At 38.6% G+C, this 20,638-nt stretch overlaps 1 protein-coding gene across 1 annotated transcript; it reads right to left on the reverse strand.

Annotated features, from left to right (window-relative positions):
• Window positions 1-3,030: 3,030 nt before the first annotated feature.
• LOC131316010 (EIN3-binding F-box protein 1-like) lies at window positions 3,031-8,944 on the reverse strand. Its single transcript, XM_058345281.1, has 2 exons — window positions 6,513-8,944; window positions 3,031-5,639 (listed from the first exon to the last, which is right to left on the reverse strand). The coding sequence occupies exons 1-2, from the start codon at window positions 6,535-6,537 to the stop codon at window positions 3,736-3,738; spliced, it is 1,929 nt and encodes a 642-aa protein (XP_058201264.1). The 5' UTR covers window positions 6,538-8,944; the 3' UTR covers window positions 3,031-3,735.
• Window positions 8,945-20,638: the final 11,694 nt, after the last annotated feature.

Here is a 20,638-nt window from a genome sequence, read left to right on the forward strand (position 1 = left end):
CAGTTTGCAAGCTTTACATTTTTATGGTAGTTTCGTGTAAGTGGTATTTGCTGGCGAATCCAATGTACAGGGATCTGGTAACCTTTACTTGTGCTTGCTCGATCGAATTTCTGGTTTCAAGTATTGTTGCCATTTTTTATGCCAATTTTGGATGTTGAAAACATTTTCTAGTCACTCGACGAGGAGAGCTTATGATGAAGCCAGAGGGAACAAACCCTATACAGGCTCTTATTAGGTTCGATGGCAAGCAATGTAGAGCCCTTCTTAGTTAAAGCTTTGGTCCTTTGGAATCAAGGAAAGTGCAGATCTGGAGTTTGTTTAAAAGGCTTTGCAGCAAACTGAGTTGTACTGAAACCAAATTTTCCGGGCATACGAGAAAGAGTCCAGCCGAGCATTACTTGTTTGTGAGTTTGTTGATCCCAGTAGTTTTGTACTCAGACTCACTAAGTCGTCTGCAAAGAATGGGGTCAAATGCTCGAGCAGAAATTGCATTTGCGTGTGCAAGCTCAAGCCTGAAAAGCAGCCCTGGTGCAACGGTACATCGACCTTCTCCAGATCCTTGGATAGCGGGAGTCTTGTAGACTGGGTAGTCCCTCATTTTTTTTATTAATGAGTAGGAGTGTCAGATGTAATTTATTGGGTGACCCTATTCCTCATTCTAGGTCCTTCCATGATTCCATTATGGATAGTGTCTTGGAACATTTGCTTAAAAGGATTTTATGGCCTGGCCTGCTCATTCTTCGAACAGTGTATTGGGACATTTTGATTATGTTCTTATCAATGCCATACAATTCTATGATCAGATCTTTTCCTCGAAAACCCTATACAAATTATATTTCCCTTCATATTTGTCTTTAAAATTACAACTTTGCCATTGTTATTTATTAAAATACCATTATTATTTACGGAAATGCCAATAGTCATTCATATCCCTTTACCCAAACGAACCCTATATAACTAATCACACCTCAAATAATAATCCCCGCCTTTTACCATATCTCCCCTCTTATCCCCCTAAAATTTTAGCTGCTAACAAATGAGCTAATACTGATTTATTAACAGCTTAACTATTATTTTTAATTATGTCTTATTTTTTATTTGTTACTGCTATTTTTTGTGGGGTGGGAGATTCAAATTTAATATTCACACTTTGAATTTATTATTATTATGTTTTACAATAATTGGGTATGTAGGTCAATTTACGCGCACCTCAATTAATCTCAAGGTTTTAACGTTAACGACTGGATAAATCAATGGCTCCATGGATTTTTTGCAGTCGGCGATAGTCGAACCTGCGAGATTGAGGATAAATAAATCGTAGGGGCTTTAGAATAGAGTGGGGCTTTTTTTTATGGATTTTTTTTTTTTATCTATTTGCTAAAATAGAAAAACTAAATCTATATATACCAAATAAGAGTCAGAGTAAGAAAGTTGAATTAAAATGATAGATAGTTATAAAAATGATGACAATCATGAGAGATTGAAAGAGAGGCGAAAAGCTAGTGTACAACCACCTCCATTCTTCCTCCCACCCAGGGACCATTAACTGTCAAAATTTCCACTTTTGAAACAAAAACATTTTGGTTGGTAAAATAAGAACGTTTGTGGAAAATTTAGTTGGACAAATCTCTAAGATATTGGCCATACGTGGGCCCAATATTCTTTTTCCAGTCCATTGAATCTAACTTCCTCATGGTTACAAAGTTGATAATGGCTTGAGTTCGAAACTTGGAAATCTCTTTGTGTCAGGCCGCAAGAGAGAAATTTCTTGTGAATCTCCTGATTCTGGTATGAATGTCATGCCTTTAACTTCACCGGAATGGGAAATAGTTAGAGGTTCATAAGCTGGCTCAGACACCCGACCGTGGAAGTAAAAAAAAAGTTGATGATGGTGGGTGCAAAGAGTCAACAACATCAAGCTGAGCATTTCAAACTTTGGATTCATTTCACAGTAAGTTTGAGTCATGGGTGTGGTGGCCCTACGTGTTTCTAAATTCATTGAACCTATTTGCCTCATGGATGGTGGGTAAAGAGTCTGAACAAAACCTTTTTCCTAGAGCATTCATAAGAAGTCATTTTCACAATAGATGCTTCCCCTTTGTGCATAGATTTGCCGACACGGTTTCTAAATCTAAGGCTGCGTTTGGATAATTTGTTGGCTAACAACGGTATTCGCAGCTTTTTCACGCCCTCAGTCACGTAAGATTTCGTCAAGCCGTCTACTCTAGCTCTCAATCATCGCTTTGCGTTTGTGCTTTCGATTCTTACTCGCGAATTTTAGTAGCTTAGAATGTTTTTGAAACAACCTTTCACTCTCGGAGTCAATTCACAAACTTAATTAAATAAGTTTACGATTCAAGAGTTTGAATCAGCTTACGTGCACCCTCAGACTCAAGCTCTGTTTGGAAATTGTCGAAAGAAAGGAAGAGGAGGAAAAATAATTAAGAAGAAAAATGGGAGAATAAGAAGGAGAAAATTTTACTATTCTCATCACTCTATTTTGTCATTTTCTTATCTCTCTCTCAAACCAAACAAGGGATATGAAATTTTTTTAACTTCCTTACCTTTTTCCTTCCTTTCCTCATGTTCCAAACAAAACCTTAATTCACCTATTACTTAGATGGAATTGGATACTCTCCGATCTTTAATTGGATTGAACAGATAGTCCAAATACAACGTTAATTGCTGTAATTTATTGTTTAGATTTGCTCAGATCGGTAAAAGTCTCTGAAAAAATTCAAATCATTATTTATACTATAGACAATCGTCCGGTCCAGTCCAAAACTTAAAACTTAAACATGAGAGAATCCAAACCTCACCCATATCGCTCACAAAGCATCCATTGATATCCCCCCAACCAAAATGTCCATTGCAATTTTGCAAAGCTTCACCACAACTTTTGGTATAGTATTCACCTTAGAATGGGAGGATCTGTCCACATCCTTAGATTTTTGACGTTCATAGCCCAAAAAAGTTGCCTTCAATAAACCAAACATGGCTTACAAGAATAGAAGAAGAATCACATAACACTTGAACAAATGTAAATTTCATTCCATTACAAGAAACATAGTTGCTTGCAGTGTACAAAGTTCACAAGCAGGGAGGCCTGGAAAAATGGGAATTGATGAAACAATCCCTACCAAAAACTAGGACCCGGTTGGAAAAAACAACCCAGAACAAGGTTGTCATGGCAAACTAAATGAACTAGCCGCCATGGCCGGAGCCCGTGAATCCAAGGCACCCTACATTTGGGAACTCCCCCTCCTAGCAACTACCCACTAAGAAGCAAGCACAACATCTCATAAACAAACCCACTAGAGTTCTAGGAAACTGATACAATATTCAGAAAACATAATTTCGATATCTAGGGCACACCGGAAAGAAGGATGATCTGCAGACACCTGAAACCAGGACTTGGTAAGTGTATTCTCAGGGAACGATGGCAGTGAAAGAGGAAGCCCCCCGTCGATGGGGAGACAAAAATGATTTGGAACAGGCTTTCTTGTAAACCTGCAAAAAAGGGTGGAAAAAGGATCTGCCAAAGGTCTGCCGGACAACAACCAAGCCACCGGAATTGAAGGAGGCCCACTTCCGAATGTGCCAAAAACAAACTTCTATGCTGCTGCTTCTTTTTTTTTTGTTTTCCTTATTTTTCCCCACTTTTTGAACATCGAAATCTAACTTCTTTGCTCCTAATATTCGCTAACTTCATACTGAGTGATTATTTCCCTTGATCTAGGATAAGATATCGCATTTCCACAAGTTCTCCATAAGCAACTCAACCATGCTGGTGCTGATTGAATTGCAGTGTTGGAGATTTAATCCCACCAGAGTCCTGCCCAATTTTAGAAGGGAAGGCAGACTCCGGTCAGATACCTTAGAGCAACCGGAAAGAGAAAGGATCTGCAAATTCAGCTGGTCCCCACAAGCCAACGCAGCAATTCCAGAATCAGTGATAGAACACTTCGCCACGTCAAGATCATTTAGTACCAAGCAGTTGCTCACAACTTCAGAAAGGCTTTTATCGGTAACCTTCATGCAACCATCAAGATTCAGAACTTCTAGGGTTCCGCCATGAAGCCTAGCAATGGCAGAAACCACCTCATCTGTCAAATTAGAACAACCAGATAGATTCACCTTAACAAGTCCAGAAACACACCCCTCCACAAGTGGAAGAAGCCCAGAATCATTTATTCCACAAAATCCACTCAGATCAATGTATTGTAGCTTTGGGCATAACTTTCCAACCATAGCAAAACTAGTGTTACCAAAACCAGGGCAGCTTTTAATGGACAAACATCGGAGAGAATCACATGGAGAGAGAGAGGACGTTTCCATGGGTAGATCCCTGATTCCCAAGCATTTTACAAGGGAAAGGGACTTCAATTTCGATCTGCAATTGGAGAGTGCGCCCAAAATCCCAAACTGGGTGATCCGGTTGCACTCCTCCAACTGCAAGCTTTCAAGAGATCCAGCAACTTTTGCAAAAGCTACCATCCCGCCATCAGACACAAAGCAACACTTTGTTAGGCACATATGTTTCAATTTAGCACAGCCTTTCCCTATAGCCTCAAGACTCACGTCCGTCGTACCTCGACAAGAAGAAATTGACAGGGTGATCAAGTTCTCCAAACCCTGAGCATTACCCATGACCCAGAAGCCCTTTTCGCTCACGTTTCTAAGCCCGCTAAGGGTGAGACTGGTAATAGCCTTTCCATAATGCCCAATTACAGCCAGCGAGAAATCTGTGATGCTTAAGGCCTGAAGCTTTACTTTCATCAAGGTAGAAGAGGCAGATGATAGGAGGCTTGCAACTCCTTGATCCCCAACAAAAGGGCAGTCTCTGATGGAAATGGACTGCAGCTTCGGGCAGCACCGGGCAATAGCTTGCAACCCTTCATTGCTGATATTGGGGCATGATTCGATCGTTAAAGAGGTCAAATTGGGGGATTTCTGTGCGATTGCAACCAATCCCTTGTTGGAAACAAGAGGACATTTCGTGATGTCTAGTTTCTCCAACAAGTGGCATTCCTTGGCTATCTCCACTAAACCTTCATCCCCAACAGATGGGACATTCCACAGAGAAAGGACCTTCAAAGAAGGGCAACCACGGGCAATAGCCGAAATACCAATATTGGTGACTCCACGAGTAGAGTTGGTTCCCCTTATTGAAAGCTTCCCGAGACCCCCACGGTTGGAAGTTCCGACGGCAATTGCAGCAAGTCTGGTATCGGTTGCTTTCTTCCCTTCCAAACACCTTGTGAGGTAACCATGACTCTCAGCTTCCATACCTTCATTACTACATACCATATCAGCTTCATTTGATGGCTCGTTTACTTCGCTCCTCTCCGAATTCCGAACACTACCCAAGAGCATGAGCCAACGCTTGGATACACAGGCTGAGGCACTCCTAGCTTGGCCTCCAGGGAGGCGTCTGAGAATTTCAAAGAGGCATTCGTTGGGAAGAAGATCGATGGATGTTTTTTCCTCCTCAAAGATGTTATATGAGGAAGCATAAGCGGAACAGATTCGAGCCCGCTTGCTGGGAGGGCAATACATGTCCAGATGAGAACTGATGCTGCACAGGCGGCTCGAATCCATCGAATAAATGGACCCTCCAGAGTGGAATTCATCGTCCCCTGCAAACCCAATAACCAAACTAACATCAGCTAAATTTATCTATAAAAACATCCAACGACTCATTGGAGCAATTTGACAACAAAGACTTATTAATTCTCTAACCAATAAGGCTCCGTCGGGATCAATGAGAATTTCAAATAAGGGCTTTGACATAGTTACCCAATCAGAATAACTCGAATTTAGGTTTGATAGATTACATACAGATTTAGTGAGACAATGAAGCTTAATTATTATGGATTACCATGAGTGATTAGAAATCCTTCATCTTAAGATTGTAGTTATATAAGGATCCCAACAATCTACAATCTTCTACCTCTAATCCATCTTCTACAACACTTTCATGAGTCATTTTTAGTGAGACAATTTTTGTTACTGAAAGTGAGCACTTAAGCCCCTCAGTTACAAAACACATCTCGAGCCTAAAATATCGAAACAATTCCCCTACTTATTACCAATTCATATTAGGATTCGTGTCATAATGGCCTTTACGTGCTGGCTGTTATCTACCTAATACAAAACCCTCCTCTTTTATCCCGGCTTGGGACCGGCTGTAAAAAAGATAAAGACTTCTAAGCACGGCACGGGCGGAGTTAATTTCCCTCCTTATCAGGCTTATTAAAAGCTAAAACAACAATTGACAAATACCCACAAGAATTTTCTTTCTAATATGCAGATCAAATCAATCTTAGAGTCAATCTTTAGATCCAAAAGTTCATACCGGTGATTACAATCAGCAACTTATACTATTGCTAACAGGCCTAAACAACATAATCGCATAATCAGGACTAGATCCCAAATCAAGCTCGACCCACAAACCAAAACCAACAAAAAAATTAGAAAACCCACAAAAAAAAAAGGGATTGGAAATTTACCGCTATAATTGACGAGAGCAGGCATGTTTGGTTGCGAGAATAAACCCCAGAATCGAGAGCAAAAACGATCAGATCGATCACCAAAAACGACACAGAGCAGAGCAGGTACACGTATAGATATCCGAGTAGTACCGATTGCATTTACAGGTATGGAAGGCTGAAGAACACACCAGAAAACCCCAACCCAGTAGGGCAAAAAGGGAGGAGAGGGAAAAATAGAGAGAGAGAGAGAGATGGGTGGAGAGAGATTGTGTGTATGTTATACAATTGAGCAGGTACATGTACATATACTCCTGTATATATATAACGTCGATTGTGATGTGGCAGTCTAGTCTAGAGAGAGACTCAAGGCGCGTGCTGTCTCTCTCTCTCTCTCTAAAACAGCGTGCAATGAATCCTTCCCCAAAACCAGTTTTTGCCGGCTTATGATATTCCTCAGGGCGCGCCACTTGTACTAAACAAAACGACTACTGACTAGAAAACCCACTTGCGTGACCTAAATTACCACAATTTCAGTATTTTCTTTACTTTTCTTCTTTAAAAAAAAACACATTTTCATTGAAAACTTTTCCAAATTAAAGTTCCGAGGATTTGAAACTAGAGGGCTTCACGCCAAAATTGTATCGGATTACGGATCAATCGTGTCTGTGCCATCTCAACTTTTTCAACGGAAATTAATGTTTGAGGATTTGAATCTAGATCGAGTTTCATGTCAGATTCATATCAGATTACGGACCAACTGTGTCTGTGCCATCTCAACTTTTGACGTCATACACCCGTTGTAGTGGAGGATATGTACATTTGGACACCGCAGACTCTCTTCCTTGTGCAGCGAAGTAGTTCTTTGTACAGTGTCGATCATGTCTTCCCGAGCCTTTCGATGTTTTAAATGACAACCTCAACGTTTTCGCATCTCATCCACAAGTTTCAAATATGGACATTTGCAGTTTCATTCTAGCGAGTAGCTAATCATTTAATTATGTGTCAACAACCCACCTTGCCGACCCCGTGTCAATCCGTTATAGTTTCTAAATAAAAACCACATTTTATTGAAAAACCTTTCCAATAAAAATTAACGTTTGAGGATTTGAATTATTAGAGAGCTTCATGCCAAAATCATATCGGATAAGGGACCAATCGTGTCTGTGCCATCTCAACTTTTACATCATACACCGTTGTAGTGGAGGAGATACGTACATTTGGACACCGCAGACTCCTCCTTTGCAGCGAAGGACTTCTCCCACGTGTCAATCGTGTCCTCCCGAACATTTTCAATGTTTTAAACGACAAATTCAACATTTTCACATCTCATCCACAAGTTTCAAAAATGGACATTTGCAATTTCATTCTAGTGAGTAGCTAATCGTTTAACAATATAGTATGTGTCAACAACCCACCGTGCCAACTTCGTGCCAATCCGTTATAGGATAAAATTTACACAATATGAATGAATCCGAATGATACATATATAAGTACATCAAAACACCATGTTGCAGTACTTTAAACACAAGAACTAAGTTCAAGGTTAAACCTTAACCACGAAAGCAGAATATTCAACAACAAACACTCAATTTTAGCCCCAAAACCCAATCAAACGATATTCGAAACTGTGAAATGATGCGAGGATTAGCAAAGCTAGGATGTTAGCAAAATAAGTCATGAAGAAAACATTGCCTAAAAAAGCTAAAAAAAAACGAGGTAAATATTAGACCTGATAGAGGGAACTGATACGAAACAGGATCAGTTTTAGGAAATTTACATGTTGAAATACAATTTAAAGGCCTTATTTTCAGTTTCTATTTTTTCTTGATATTCAACACAATAATGAAACTTTCAGCGCAAAAATAAACTAAAATGGATTTTTGTAGAGATCTAGGGAACTTTTTTAAAATGGACTGTTAAAATGGAAATTTTAACAGTTTAGAATGGATTTTAGTTTATCTTCAAGTCTCTTCTTTTAGCAAGAACTCCACATAGTTTTAGCCACAACCATGAATCCAACATAGGGAAAAAATATTTAAACTATCAAACAATATAGTTTCACATGCGTAACACGAGTTTAACTCATAGAGATATAAAGTCTATATAATGGGTTTTTTTTTTTTTTTTGAACGGTGAAAAACATCTAGGTAACTTGAAAATTTAAGCTAGACATGGATATTAAATAAAAATTTAAGCTATATAATGGTAACTTGAAAATTTAAGCTAGACATGGATATTAAACAACAATAAATTTGAAATTTGAGCTACTAAGAATGATAGGTTAATCTTTCATTTTCTTACTTGAAAGAGAGATGCTAGAACTAGGATGAATATGGTGAGAATGAGTCATTTCTTTCCTCCTCCTCCTTCTTCTTTCTTTCCTCTCTAAGTTTGAAATACATGCACTCTATGATCACCCTTTTCCTTCTCTTAAATCAGCCAACAGATGAAGTGTAGAACAGTTGGTTCAAAAGCCTGTTATTTATAGGGAAATTGTGCTAAAATGTCCAAAGCACCCCTAGTTAAAATAGAATGGTTTGATTAAGATTGGATGGAGCTTGGGTCAACTAATTTAAAACTTAAAAACAATATTTAATTAGTGTATTGGTTATGATTTGGGGAGTAGTCCTCCGAGACACAGTATACGACGTAAACCCTGGATGGCACGGACACGATTGGCCCCGATTCGGATATGATCGATGTTAGAATAAGGGAAGCATTTTACCATTTTATTCATTGGAGCTGGAGGATGCTTGAGTACTTTTAAAACAATTTTTACCTGCTCTTATATTTGCACTCTGAAAATCCTTGCTTGTAATGTCATTACTTGTTTTGTTCTACCTATAATTGGGATCCCGCATTTGACGGTGAGATTAGTCCCTTGAATTAATCAAAGTATGTGTAAAGCTGACCCAAACACAATTGTTATAAAAAAAAATGATTGTTTACATTTGCCAATCTTTTTATCTTTTACATCAAAAGAAACAAAAGGGACCAAATGAGGGAGAGAGAACAAAATTAAGGCTCGCTAGAACTCAGAGAGTTTACTCTCTTCCAAAAACTCTCCTTGCCAAAATCTCTTGAGTCCACCTCATGTCCTTGCTCCTTACGTCCTTGCGTAAGCAAGTGAAAAAAATGTGGGACTATCGAGATTCATTTAAAGTGTGCGTAAGCTGGCCGGAGACTCTCTGCATTACTAAAAGAATGAACAAATTAGGTTTTGCATTAAAAAAAGTTAAATAAAAGTAGCACACAAAAACTTAGAATAAATTAATATCACTGCAGTGGATTTAAATGGTAAAATATGCTTTATCTGCAAATTAAGGGTAATATCACTGCCGTGGATTTAAATTGTGGTGCACAAGTTGCGATGGAGCAATCTTTTTGTTTTGTCTAACAAAAAAGATCTTATTGTTATGCAAAAGCAAGCTCTCAAATGATAGAATAATTATTTAGGATAATCTTCTGCCTCTCTAAATTAAAAAAAGGAGAAGCATTATTATGATTAGGTGTCTGGATCAGTTAATGCACACCTCAATTTATGAGAATCATTCTTAATGCGATAAGCAGTAATCTGTAGCTAATTCCAAAAGATTAGCTCAATTGGTAAAAAGGGTGAATGTATTGTCTTGTAAGTATAAATCTCTAATTCGACTCCTAGCCTTTGAGTGGACCCGGAAAGAAATTAGTAGTTGATATGCATGTAAACTAACCGAGTACGTATGAGTGCATTTTCGGCCATTGAATCGCATAAAAAATCTGAAACATAAAACGAAAATACTCACACAATTTAATGACCCAAAATATCTCGGTACAGAGGTAAGATAATTTCTCGGCACAGAGGATCTTGGATGGAGCGGAAGACATGCATAAAAAAGAAGGGGATAACACCCAAAGAGAGTAGAAATGGAAAAAGGATAGAAGAGGGAATGACAGTGGTACTTTCATAAAAATATGAAAAGAGGAATCAATGGAAGTAGTTAGAGGATGTTTATATATATTTGTAATTAGTTAGGTTGGGTTAATTGTATCTTGTACGTACTAATCAAGCAAGTGGTATGAATGCAAATATTAAGAGTTTCGTGCCTTCTACGTGTAAAACCAACTTCGATCTTTTACCGCTGGTGCAGTGTACGCGTCCTTTTACTAATTAAATTTCCATACCAAATCTGGTTAGACCAATTAATATGGGTTTAGTATGTAGTTTGCGTTCATTTTGGTTGTGGGATTAGTTGGAGTTTCGTAATCGTAATCATAATCACAATCCAAACAAATCATAATGACTTTTTTGTTAGCAAATGGCTGTGCAGACTAGTGGTGAAAAAGCCTTGTAACTTTGTATAATTAGCACTTAAACATCAAGAACACATGCATGCATTTGTCTGACTTGATCATATGGGTATAGAATTGGAAAAATATTTTATGGGTGGCGAACGGGTATCACGGGGCGGTGGTATGCGTCAGCGATTCCAACCGTCCAAACATATTTTGGACGGTCCAGATTTATTCCCTCTCTCTCCCCTCATCCCACCACTCTCCCTCCTCATTTTCTCTCTTTAAAATCCGAACCATTTAAAACACGTTTGGATGGCTCTGATTGCCGATGGGCTACATGTGTGGCACCCATCTGGCACCCAATAACTTCCCATAGAATTGAGCTATATACCTAAGCAGACTATATATTTGAAAATTTTAAATATATAACTATTAGGACACCTGTAAACGTTAAATTTCTTGTCGAACAAACACAATAAGAATGCATCCATAACAGGTGACTCACTACTTACACAAATAAAACTAAAACTAAAAAATAGTTGACTTTTGACCTCAGTGGTCAATAAGAGAGAGAGAGAGAGAGAGAGAGAGAGAGAGAGAGCGTGTATACTTTTGTTAGTTTGACAAGGGCGTCTAGAGTTGGTGTGAAAAGGGGGTTTTGGGCCACAGGTAAGTTGGTGACGTTTTGGGTTCTCTTCTCTTAGACTGGAAGTGTGATTGTGCAATGAATTGTGTTTTCGGTTTATAAGATTATATGGCAAGTCCAATGTATATATGTGACGTTGATCCACAAGGAAGGGTGTGATTTTTTTATTTTTTTTTCCCGAAGTTTTGAAGTGTTTACATTGATACGAAAGTCATACATCGAAAACGGGTAGCCACCCCAGATGAAAGCAATCATAAAAGAGGCCTAAACTCACAAACGAACATCCAGGACCTCACACAAACAAGACTCGTCTCCGACCTTGAAAAGCCATCAAGACGACATAGAAAGCCCACTACAAAAACACCCACAAGGAGTGAGAAAAAATCCCACGCGGGGGAATAAAATCAACAAAAAACAGCAAATAAAACTAAAGCAAAATCTCGAACAACAGATCTACATTCCTAAGTCTAGCCGCCCAAAACTTCGATCAAGACTCACTGCCGCCGCCGCCGCTGCTGCCGCTGCTACAAGGGTGGCCGAGACACATCAAAGACCACAGAACAACACCTTGATCATCATAGTAGCCACACTCCACTGTAAAACACTACCAACTGCTATCTCTGTCCCAAGAGACTACGCTCTAGTCAGGGCGTGAACTTATGTGACGCCCAAAACAACAAGAATGGGGCCGGTCTAATAACATTGATGGAACTGCAGGACAATCAGAAAGAAGAGCACACGGTGAGAAAGATCAAACAAATGAGCACACAGGCAGACTGCTCTAACGACGATCGGCTCCGTCGACGTAGGGGCACGCCAAAATTAGGGAGGGATAGATTTGAAGGGGGGGGGGGAAGAAAACCCTAACCCTAAGCGTCAAAACTCAGAGAGCTAATTTGCTAGAATAGTCACATGAATCCGTGCTTGTAATGTCATTACTTGTTTTGCTCTGGCTTTAATTTGAGCTCTGCATTAAGCAATGAGATTGATCCTTCAAAATTAGTCAAGGCATGTGTGAGCTGATCCGGACACGAGTTATCAAAAAACGATTATTTACAGTTGCCCATCTTTTTAACTTTTACATCACCTTTTTTTTTCTTACTTAGGATCTAGATATATGGAAAGGATCGGGGAAATTAGGCCAACGCAAAAACAAAAGGGACCAAATGAGGGGGAGAACAAAATTAATTACTCTGGGAGTTTACCCTCTTCTAAGGTTTGGAGTTCAACTCTCTTTGTCAAAAACTCAACAAAATTAAGGTTTGACCTAAAAAAAAGTAAAATAAACGCAGCAAACACAAATTTAAAATAAATTCCGAGAAGATTATCATAAATAATTATTCTTTCATTTGAGGGCTTGCTTTTGCATGACAATAAGATTGCTCCATTGCAAGTACTTGTGCACCACATGCAATTAATTTCACACTATGGATTCTACCTTATTATTTACCCTTAATTTGCAACTTTTTATGACATGAACGGCCCCTCTAAACTAAAAAAAAAAAATTGTATCTTCTTCTACTATTATCGGGTAATTGGGCCAATTAACGTGCACCTTGATGCGTGAGGATCATTGTCACGTCCTCGAATTTTAACATAATTATAAATGATTTTCATAATAAAAATACTCACAAATATCCGTACTGTACCCAAAAGATCACTGTGTTCCCATTCCCTCAATTAAGCTTCCAAGTCCATAATGTTCCAACATATTACAACATTGGCTCGACGGCCCCAGATTATCATAAGTAGCGAAGTTCGAAAAAGAATTAGTGGTTACAATATTTCGAGTCAAAAGAATTACAATTTTAGTTACAAATACATCTTTCAAAATAAATTTACAAAGATGAATAGGCAACTCCTTCGGTTAACTTTCAAAAATAATGTCCACACTCCAAGCACGCCAAGCAATGCAAGCTATGGTTCCGGGTTAGCACCTGAAAATAATATAAGGCTTGAGCTACACTAGCCCAGTAGAAAAGTCTACGCAAACTCTATGTGCAAATGAGATGAAAGATGTCGATGAAACATAGACTTTCGAATAACAAAGGGAGCATGGATGAGACACAAGTACTATATTAGAAATTTAGAACGTAAACGAACACTTCACTCTTGACAGTTAACCTATCTTTGTCCTTCGAATTCATTTTTACTCATCTTTCGATCTTCACGCATCCACCTCATATGGTTACGTTACAACCGCTTAGTATCTCATAAGTTCCCTATGGATCCTTGATGGGCACACAAGAAATCCTTCACATCGTCGCATCACGATATCAATCAAAAGACATTCCGGGCATTAGGACCCCGTATACCCAATTTACATTCCGGGTGATAATGACCCCGTACATCCAATTCTCATTCCGGGTTCTCAGGACCCCGTATATCCGATTTTCATTCCGGGTTCTTTAGGCCCCGTACATTTGATCACATGTTTTGTTCCCAGCTTCAGGTTCAACAGAAATCAATCCTTACATTACATGTTTCTCGTTTCATTGATTAGCTACCGTTTCTGTCATCTTATCATTCACATGTTCTGAAACCGTCATTAATTCCCCTTTAAGCGATCTACTAACCTTTTACTTCAAGTTAAACCCATGACCCACGCATCAACTACTCACTGCGGTTTTCAGTTCAAATTAGGCGGTAGCATATCACATTATATTCGTAATCCATTAAAGTCAATCCGTTGATCCTAGTTTCCGTGACAATTAACTCAATAAGTTCATTCAAGTCCATCGGGCATGTTTTTAGGTATGAAATATGTATTATTCTCCAAACACTAGAAATGATGCGTAAACGAACCCAATAGAGTCAATGAAAAGCTTCGACACGCGAGTTGAAGGATATAGGAAAGCAGCTGAAAGATACTGCAGCAGCTCAAGGAAGCAGCTGAAAGCAGCTCAAACTCCTAGTCTCCTACCGGTAGGCAGGCAAGTCCTACCGGTAGAACTTGAAGACAGAAAGGCCAACATTTCGGTAGAACCTAGACCTACCGGTAGGTGAACAAGTCCTACCGGTAGAACTTGGAAACAGAAAGGTCAACATTCGAATTTGTGCTTGACCTACCGGTAGGTATGGAATTCCTACCGGTAGAAGTTCGATACGTTGAGCAGCTTTTGAGCTGCTGCTGTACGTTTGAGCTGGTTACGAAGAAATTTCTCAATTGTTCTACCGGTAGGGAAAAGGCTCCTACCGGTAGGGAATCGATTTTCTGGTAAAGTAACAACGTTCTACCGGTAGAAAGGACGGGCCTACCGGTAGGAATCTAGGAAAAACAGACAATTCTAACAGCAACTACGAATTTTCAATCCAAACTTAAACACGACATTACAAGCACGATTCAAGCACCAAATCACCCATAAAACATATAAAGAGAGGTAGAATTCCCTACCTCGAGTATCCAAGCCGAAACCAAAGAGATTATGCAAGCCCTAGCTTCCGGAATCCCAACCGAGCTAAATACACCGAACCGAGCTCTATCCAATGCGATACGAGCCCGATTACACAAGTAGAAAATGGAGTTGAGGTTGATAGTTTTGGGTTTTGAGTTTAGAGGCGAGTTTTTGGGTGAGAGAGTGAGAGAGATGAAGAGAGCCGGGAGAGGAGAGAGAGAACCGAGAGATGGAGAGGGAGGAGAGAAAATGAATTTTCTCTCCTGGCACACACACACATATACACACATGCACTATATTACACTAACACCCATATTTTCCATATTCTTGCACATTAACCTACAACCACAATCTCCACACTAAACCATCACTTATCCCTTTATAAAATATTAAAATTAAAAAAAAATAAGGAAATTTACGGGTCTCTACAATCATCCTCAATGCAATAAGCAGTAATCTGTGGCTAATTCGAAAAGCATAGCTCAATTGGTAAAAAGAGTGAATGTATTGTCTTGTAAGTGTAAATTTCTAATTCGACCCCAAGCCTTTGAGTGGACCGGAAAAGAAATTAGTCGAGATGCATGTAAACTAACTGAATAGAAGGGAATCAAATCCTTTATACGGGTGCATTTTTTGCCATTGGATCGTGTAAAAATTCTAAAACATAAACCAAAAATACTCGCATCATCTAATGACCCAAAATATCTCGGTACAATTGTACACTAATTTCTCGGTACAGAGGATCTCGGGTGGAATAGAAGACATGCCTAAAAAAGAAGGCGACAACACCCCAAGTGAGGAGAAATGGAAGGGGGGTAGAAGAGGGAATGATGGTGATTGACAGAGTGGTACTTTCGTAAAATGAGATGAAAGAAGAATCAATGGAAGTAGTTAGAGGATGTTTATACTTGTAATTAGTTAGGTTGGGTTAAGAAAATTGATATTCGCGCTTCCAAAATTACTAATGGCGCTCCACTTTGTTCATGAAGTGGAGCGCCGGCCATCAGTAATTTTGGGAGTGCGAATATCAATTTCCTTGGGTTAATTGTATCTTGTACTAATTAGCAAGTGGTATTAATGTAAATATTAATTAAGAGTTACGTGCCTTCTACGTGTAAAATCAACTTCGATCTTTTTCTGCTTGGTGCAGTGTACGCGTCCTGCATGGGACTTAAATTTCCATACCAAATTTGGTTAGACCAATTAATCTGGGTTTACTATATAGTTTGCATTCATTTTGGTTGTGGGATTAATTAGTTGGAGTTTCGTAATCATAAATCATAATCCAAACAAACCTTGTAACTTTGTATAATTAAGCACTTAAACATCAAAAACACATTTGTCTGACTTGATATGGGTATAGAATTGGAGAAATTTTTGGGTATAGAATTTTTGGACGGTCCAATTTTATTTCCTCTCTTTCCCCTCACCACCCTCTCTCTCCTCTTTTTCCTTCTCTAAATCCTGACCGCCGAGGGAATACGTGTGTGGTACCCGCCCGGCATCCAATAACTTCTCATAGAATTGAGCTATATACCTAAAGAGACCATATAATTGAGATTTTTAAATGCGTAACTGTTAGGACACCTATGAACGTTAAATTTATTGTCGGACAAAGACAATAAGAACGACTCTTAGTACATAGTATTGGTAATTGACTCACTACTTACAGACATAAACATCTAAACAAGCCTAATTTATTCATTATATATCAGGCCCAAGTAATATCGTGCAAACTCTGCAATTACTTTCTTACGAATCTAACAAGTAAGACTTTTCGTGCACAGTGACACATCAACGGTAGCATATAACCCAAAGGTTTGATCAGGAGGAATCTCTACACGCAATTCCCCTAAATAAAACAAAAAAATAGCTGACTTTTGACCTCAGTGGTCAATATGAGAGAGAGAGAGAGAGAGAGAGAGAGAGAGAGAGAGAGAGAGAGAGTATACTTTGGTTGGTGTGAAAGGGCGTTGGGGCCACAGGTTAAGTAGGTGACGTTTTGGGTTCTCTTCTCTTAGACAGAAGGGTGTGATTGTGCAATGAACTTTGTAGTCAATCGGTTTGCAAGATATATATGGCAAAGTCCAGTGTATATATATGTGACGTTGGTCCATAAGAAAAGAGAAAGAGAAAAAGTATTTATGTGACGGAATAATACTACGTACTAAATATCACAAGAAAAGGACTTAATCAGACTAGGTATGCAGTATGCTAGAGGGTTAGAATCAATGGATCTCAATGACTTCATCATAAAAGCCTCTAGAGGTATCCCCAAACTTGGTTTTCCTTTTCATTTAATTTCTAGCTTGACCCTGTCAATATTGCCAAACCAACCCCTTTTTTTTTTTTTCGGACGGTCAGAGTGTTCGGGGCTAACTTAAGCGCATTTCAACGAATTCCTTCATACGTCCGGTCAAAAGCAAGTCATTCACGCTGAAACTAAAGAGTTCACAGGAAATTACTTTCTTGCGGCCTGATGCCAAGAACTGAACTCTAATAAAATTGTGTCGGGAGTAAATTCACCAACCAACTGACGTAACGGTTGGGGGTATTGCCAAAACATCAGCCTCCCTCCCCACACCATCCAACCGCTTTAATGGCATGGCAGTTTTCTATGGCACATAATACATTGTTGATACAAATATGACAACCCAATTCCTTTTTTTTTTTTTTTTTTACAAACCCAATTCCTGTTAGAGGCAAAAATTAATGTATATATGTGACGTGGATCCATAAGAAATACATAAGAAAAGAGAAGGTATTTATATGTGACTAAAAATAAAAATCACAAGATAAGGTCTTATCATACTAGCCATGAGAGAGGGTTAGAATCAGTGGATCTCAATGTATTGAACCTCTAGAGGCATCCCCAAACTTGGTTTTCGTTTTCATTGCTAGAGTCTGGCCAGAGCCCATCAATATTGCCATACCATCGATCGCCTCCCTCCCTCTCTCTTTCTCTCTCTCTCTCTCTCATCAATGATATATTTGGATCATCTTAAGGGCACCTTGATTAATTCTCTCCTTGGTTCGGTCAAAGATGTGTCATCCACGCCGGGGCTAGATAACTCACAATAAATTATTTTATCTAACTCTAAGAATCGAACATTGATCAATTGTATAAGGAGCAAAATCACCAACCAACTAGACTAACATTGGGCTATTGCCAAACCATCCCTCTCTCACCACACCATCCAACCACTTTAATGGCATGACAGTACCCTATGGCACATAAATCATTTAATTCCATTATTACCCTGTGCTTGATACAAATATGACAACCCAATTCCCGTTAGATGCAAACATAAATGGACAGCCCAATTTTGAGCAAAAAAACTGGTTTCGAGTTCTTAAAACCTATTGCCGCTAGAAACTAAGGCTCCGTTCCGGAATCGAAAATAAGTCCTTATTTTTTAAGAAGGCAATTTCAAGCTCAAAAATTATGGGCTAATTGAAATTTAAAAATATGCTATATGGATCTTGTTTGGAAGATCTCAATGAGATCTTTTATACGATGAAAAAAAAAATTAAAAAATTATTTTTCATTTACATTATTTTTGAGTTTGAAAATGTGAAATAAGTACTTATTTTTTAAAAAGGTGTTCTGGAACGGGCTCTAAGGCCATTTGAAAATAGTAAAAATTTGATTGGAAAAAAAATTGTTACTTGAAAATCGAAAGTATATTTTTACAAAGAGTAATGCTAAAACACAATTCTAGACACAACAGTGCCCGAAACAGTTTGATGCATATGGGGCTCACCTCACGTACATGTACCGACTCCGGACACTGTCGTGTCCGGAGTTGTGTTCGAAGACTTTTTGTTTGTTTAAAAAATGCCCTCGATCATTGTGGCTCCAAAGTACCCACTTGTTAAAAGGACCATCCCAACGTTTGGCTAGCTTTTTTTTCCATTGAACCTTTCCATACTCATAAATTATTCCCAACATGGCCACTCTATTATTCTCAGCCAACTTGATTATCTAGAAATATTTCTAACTCTTACAAACTCAATGTGCCACTTGCAACAGGGCCATCCCCATGGCCAGATTCATCAGTTACACTGCCAGAAAGCACTGCTACCGAAATTCATTACCTAACCTTTGGCTTTTGCCATCCACTTTTCCTAAAAAAATTCACACCCCAAACCCCTCACTGCTCTTATTCTCATCCAACTTGATGATTTACAAACATTTCCAACTCTTTACAAGCTGAAAGTACATCTGAATCTGAAATACAAATTTGCTTTTGTTTGTGTTCCACTTGACATTGATCTAGTGGTCTAGAGGTCTAGTGGTCTTCTGCTTGTAGTTCCCATAGTTCCATTTTTTTTGTTATTGAATATTAAAGAGTTCAGTTAATTTCCAAGCGTGGTTGGTGAATTGAATCTGTCAATTTCATCACCGCTTCATCGTAAGTGTACTTTTTGGCTTTTTTCCATCCACTTATCCCAAAACTAATACTCCCAACCCATCACTACTATTTTTCTCATCCAACTTGATAATTTGTAACTATTGCGAACTTTTACAATCTGAATGTACATCTGAATCTGAAATATCAATAATGCTTTTATTTGTTAATTTGCTACTTGACATTGATCTAGTGGTCTTATGCTTGCAGTTCCCAAAATTCCATAATTTTTTGGGAAGATTAAAGAGTTCATTTTCAATGTGTGGTTGGTGAATTGAATCTTGCAATTTCATCCTCATTTACAACGTAAACTCATTTGCAATTCCCATTAATGTTTCAACCAAAACAAATAGACACTAAAACATAGAGGGACCAAATGAAGTAACGGGTGAAAATATAGGGCATAAACGTGTAAATTGTTTCTTGTTCCTTGAGCTTGAGTAATTGTAGGTATTCAATATCCCCTTTATAATTGGTCACGGAAGATTGGAAACACAAGTGTATATAGGTTAAAACTTACCCCAAAATAAGCAATCAGTGATTGAGAATCACTTTAATGATTGGGTCACACACATCAAAGTAAATCTCAACCACTAGTTGCTTTTTTCGGGGTACTTTCGGGGTAGATTTTCTTTGTCCCTAGCATTTCTCGGTTAAAAAAGCAAAAAAAGGGAATAATTTTGGAAAAATAAGTGAAGTTGGAATCAAGAGGACCGAAGTGAAATCTCACCAAAACTACTAGAACCGACGGTGTAATTCACCCAAGGTATAGTGGAGTTAGATAATTACATCATAATTGTCAATAAAACTCGAGTTAGATAATGGATGGTTCAGAAATTAATCTTGGTCGAACAAATCTCAACCGTCTAGCCGAGATGAAATTCGAGCCATCCATTGCCGACCATGAACGGCTCAAATGTGACGAACACCTACGATAGACGACTTGGATGAGACGAACACCCATGGTCCCCCATTAAATTTCCTTGCGACCTCATCACACATAAAACAAATAGCAACTTGGAAAAGGATCATCCCCTCCACCCTGATTCCTCAGTTCACTGCCACAAACACAGCTACCAAAAACCATCATTATCACCTTTGGCTTTTAGCCATCCACTTTTCCTATTCTTATTTTCATCCAACTTGATAATTTAGAAATTATATTGTCGGACTCTTCCAATCTATATTTACATATATATCTTAATTATCAACAATGATCAATGGTTCTATTAATTGTGTGCTACTTGACATTGATCCAGAGGTCTTTTGCTGGCAGTTCCCATGTTTTCGATCAAGTCTAGAATATTATAAAAAAAAACATTAGTAGTTACTATTTAATAGCAATTTAATCACAACTTGGTGACATACCCTATGATGTCATGTACATGTGCACTCTTTTGATCAAGCAAGTGTAGC

Source organism: Rhododendron vialii, chromosome 1a (assembly GCF_030253575.1).
Source record: "Rhododendron vialii isolate Sample 1 chromosome 1a, ASM3025357v1".
In the NCBI taxonomy this organism is placed as follows: Eukaryota; Viridiplantae; Streptophyta; class Magnoliopsida; order Ericales; family Ericaceae; genus Rhododendron; species Rhododendron vialii.

What these genes read in the sequence shown, in the direction of transcription:
- LOC131316010 (XM_058345281.1), bottom strand. Translation starts at nt 6,537, where the DNA reads ATGCCTGCTCTCGTCAATTATAGCG. An exon ending in TGCTCTCGTCAATTATAGCG is followed by an intron (nt 5,640 to 6,512) that starts GTAAATTTCCAA and finishes TTGGGTTTGCAG; the next exon opens with GGGACGATGAATTCCACTCT.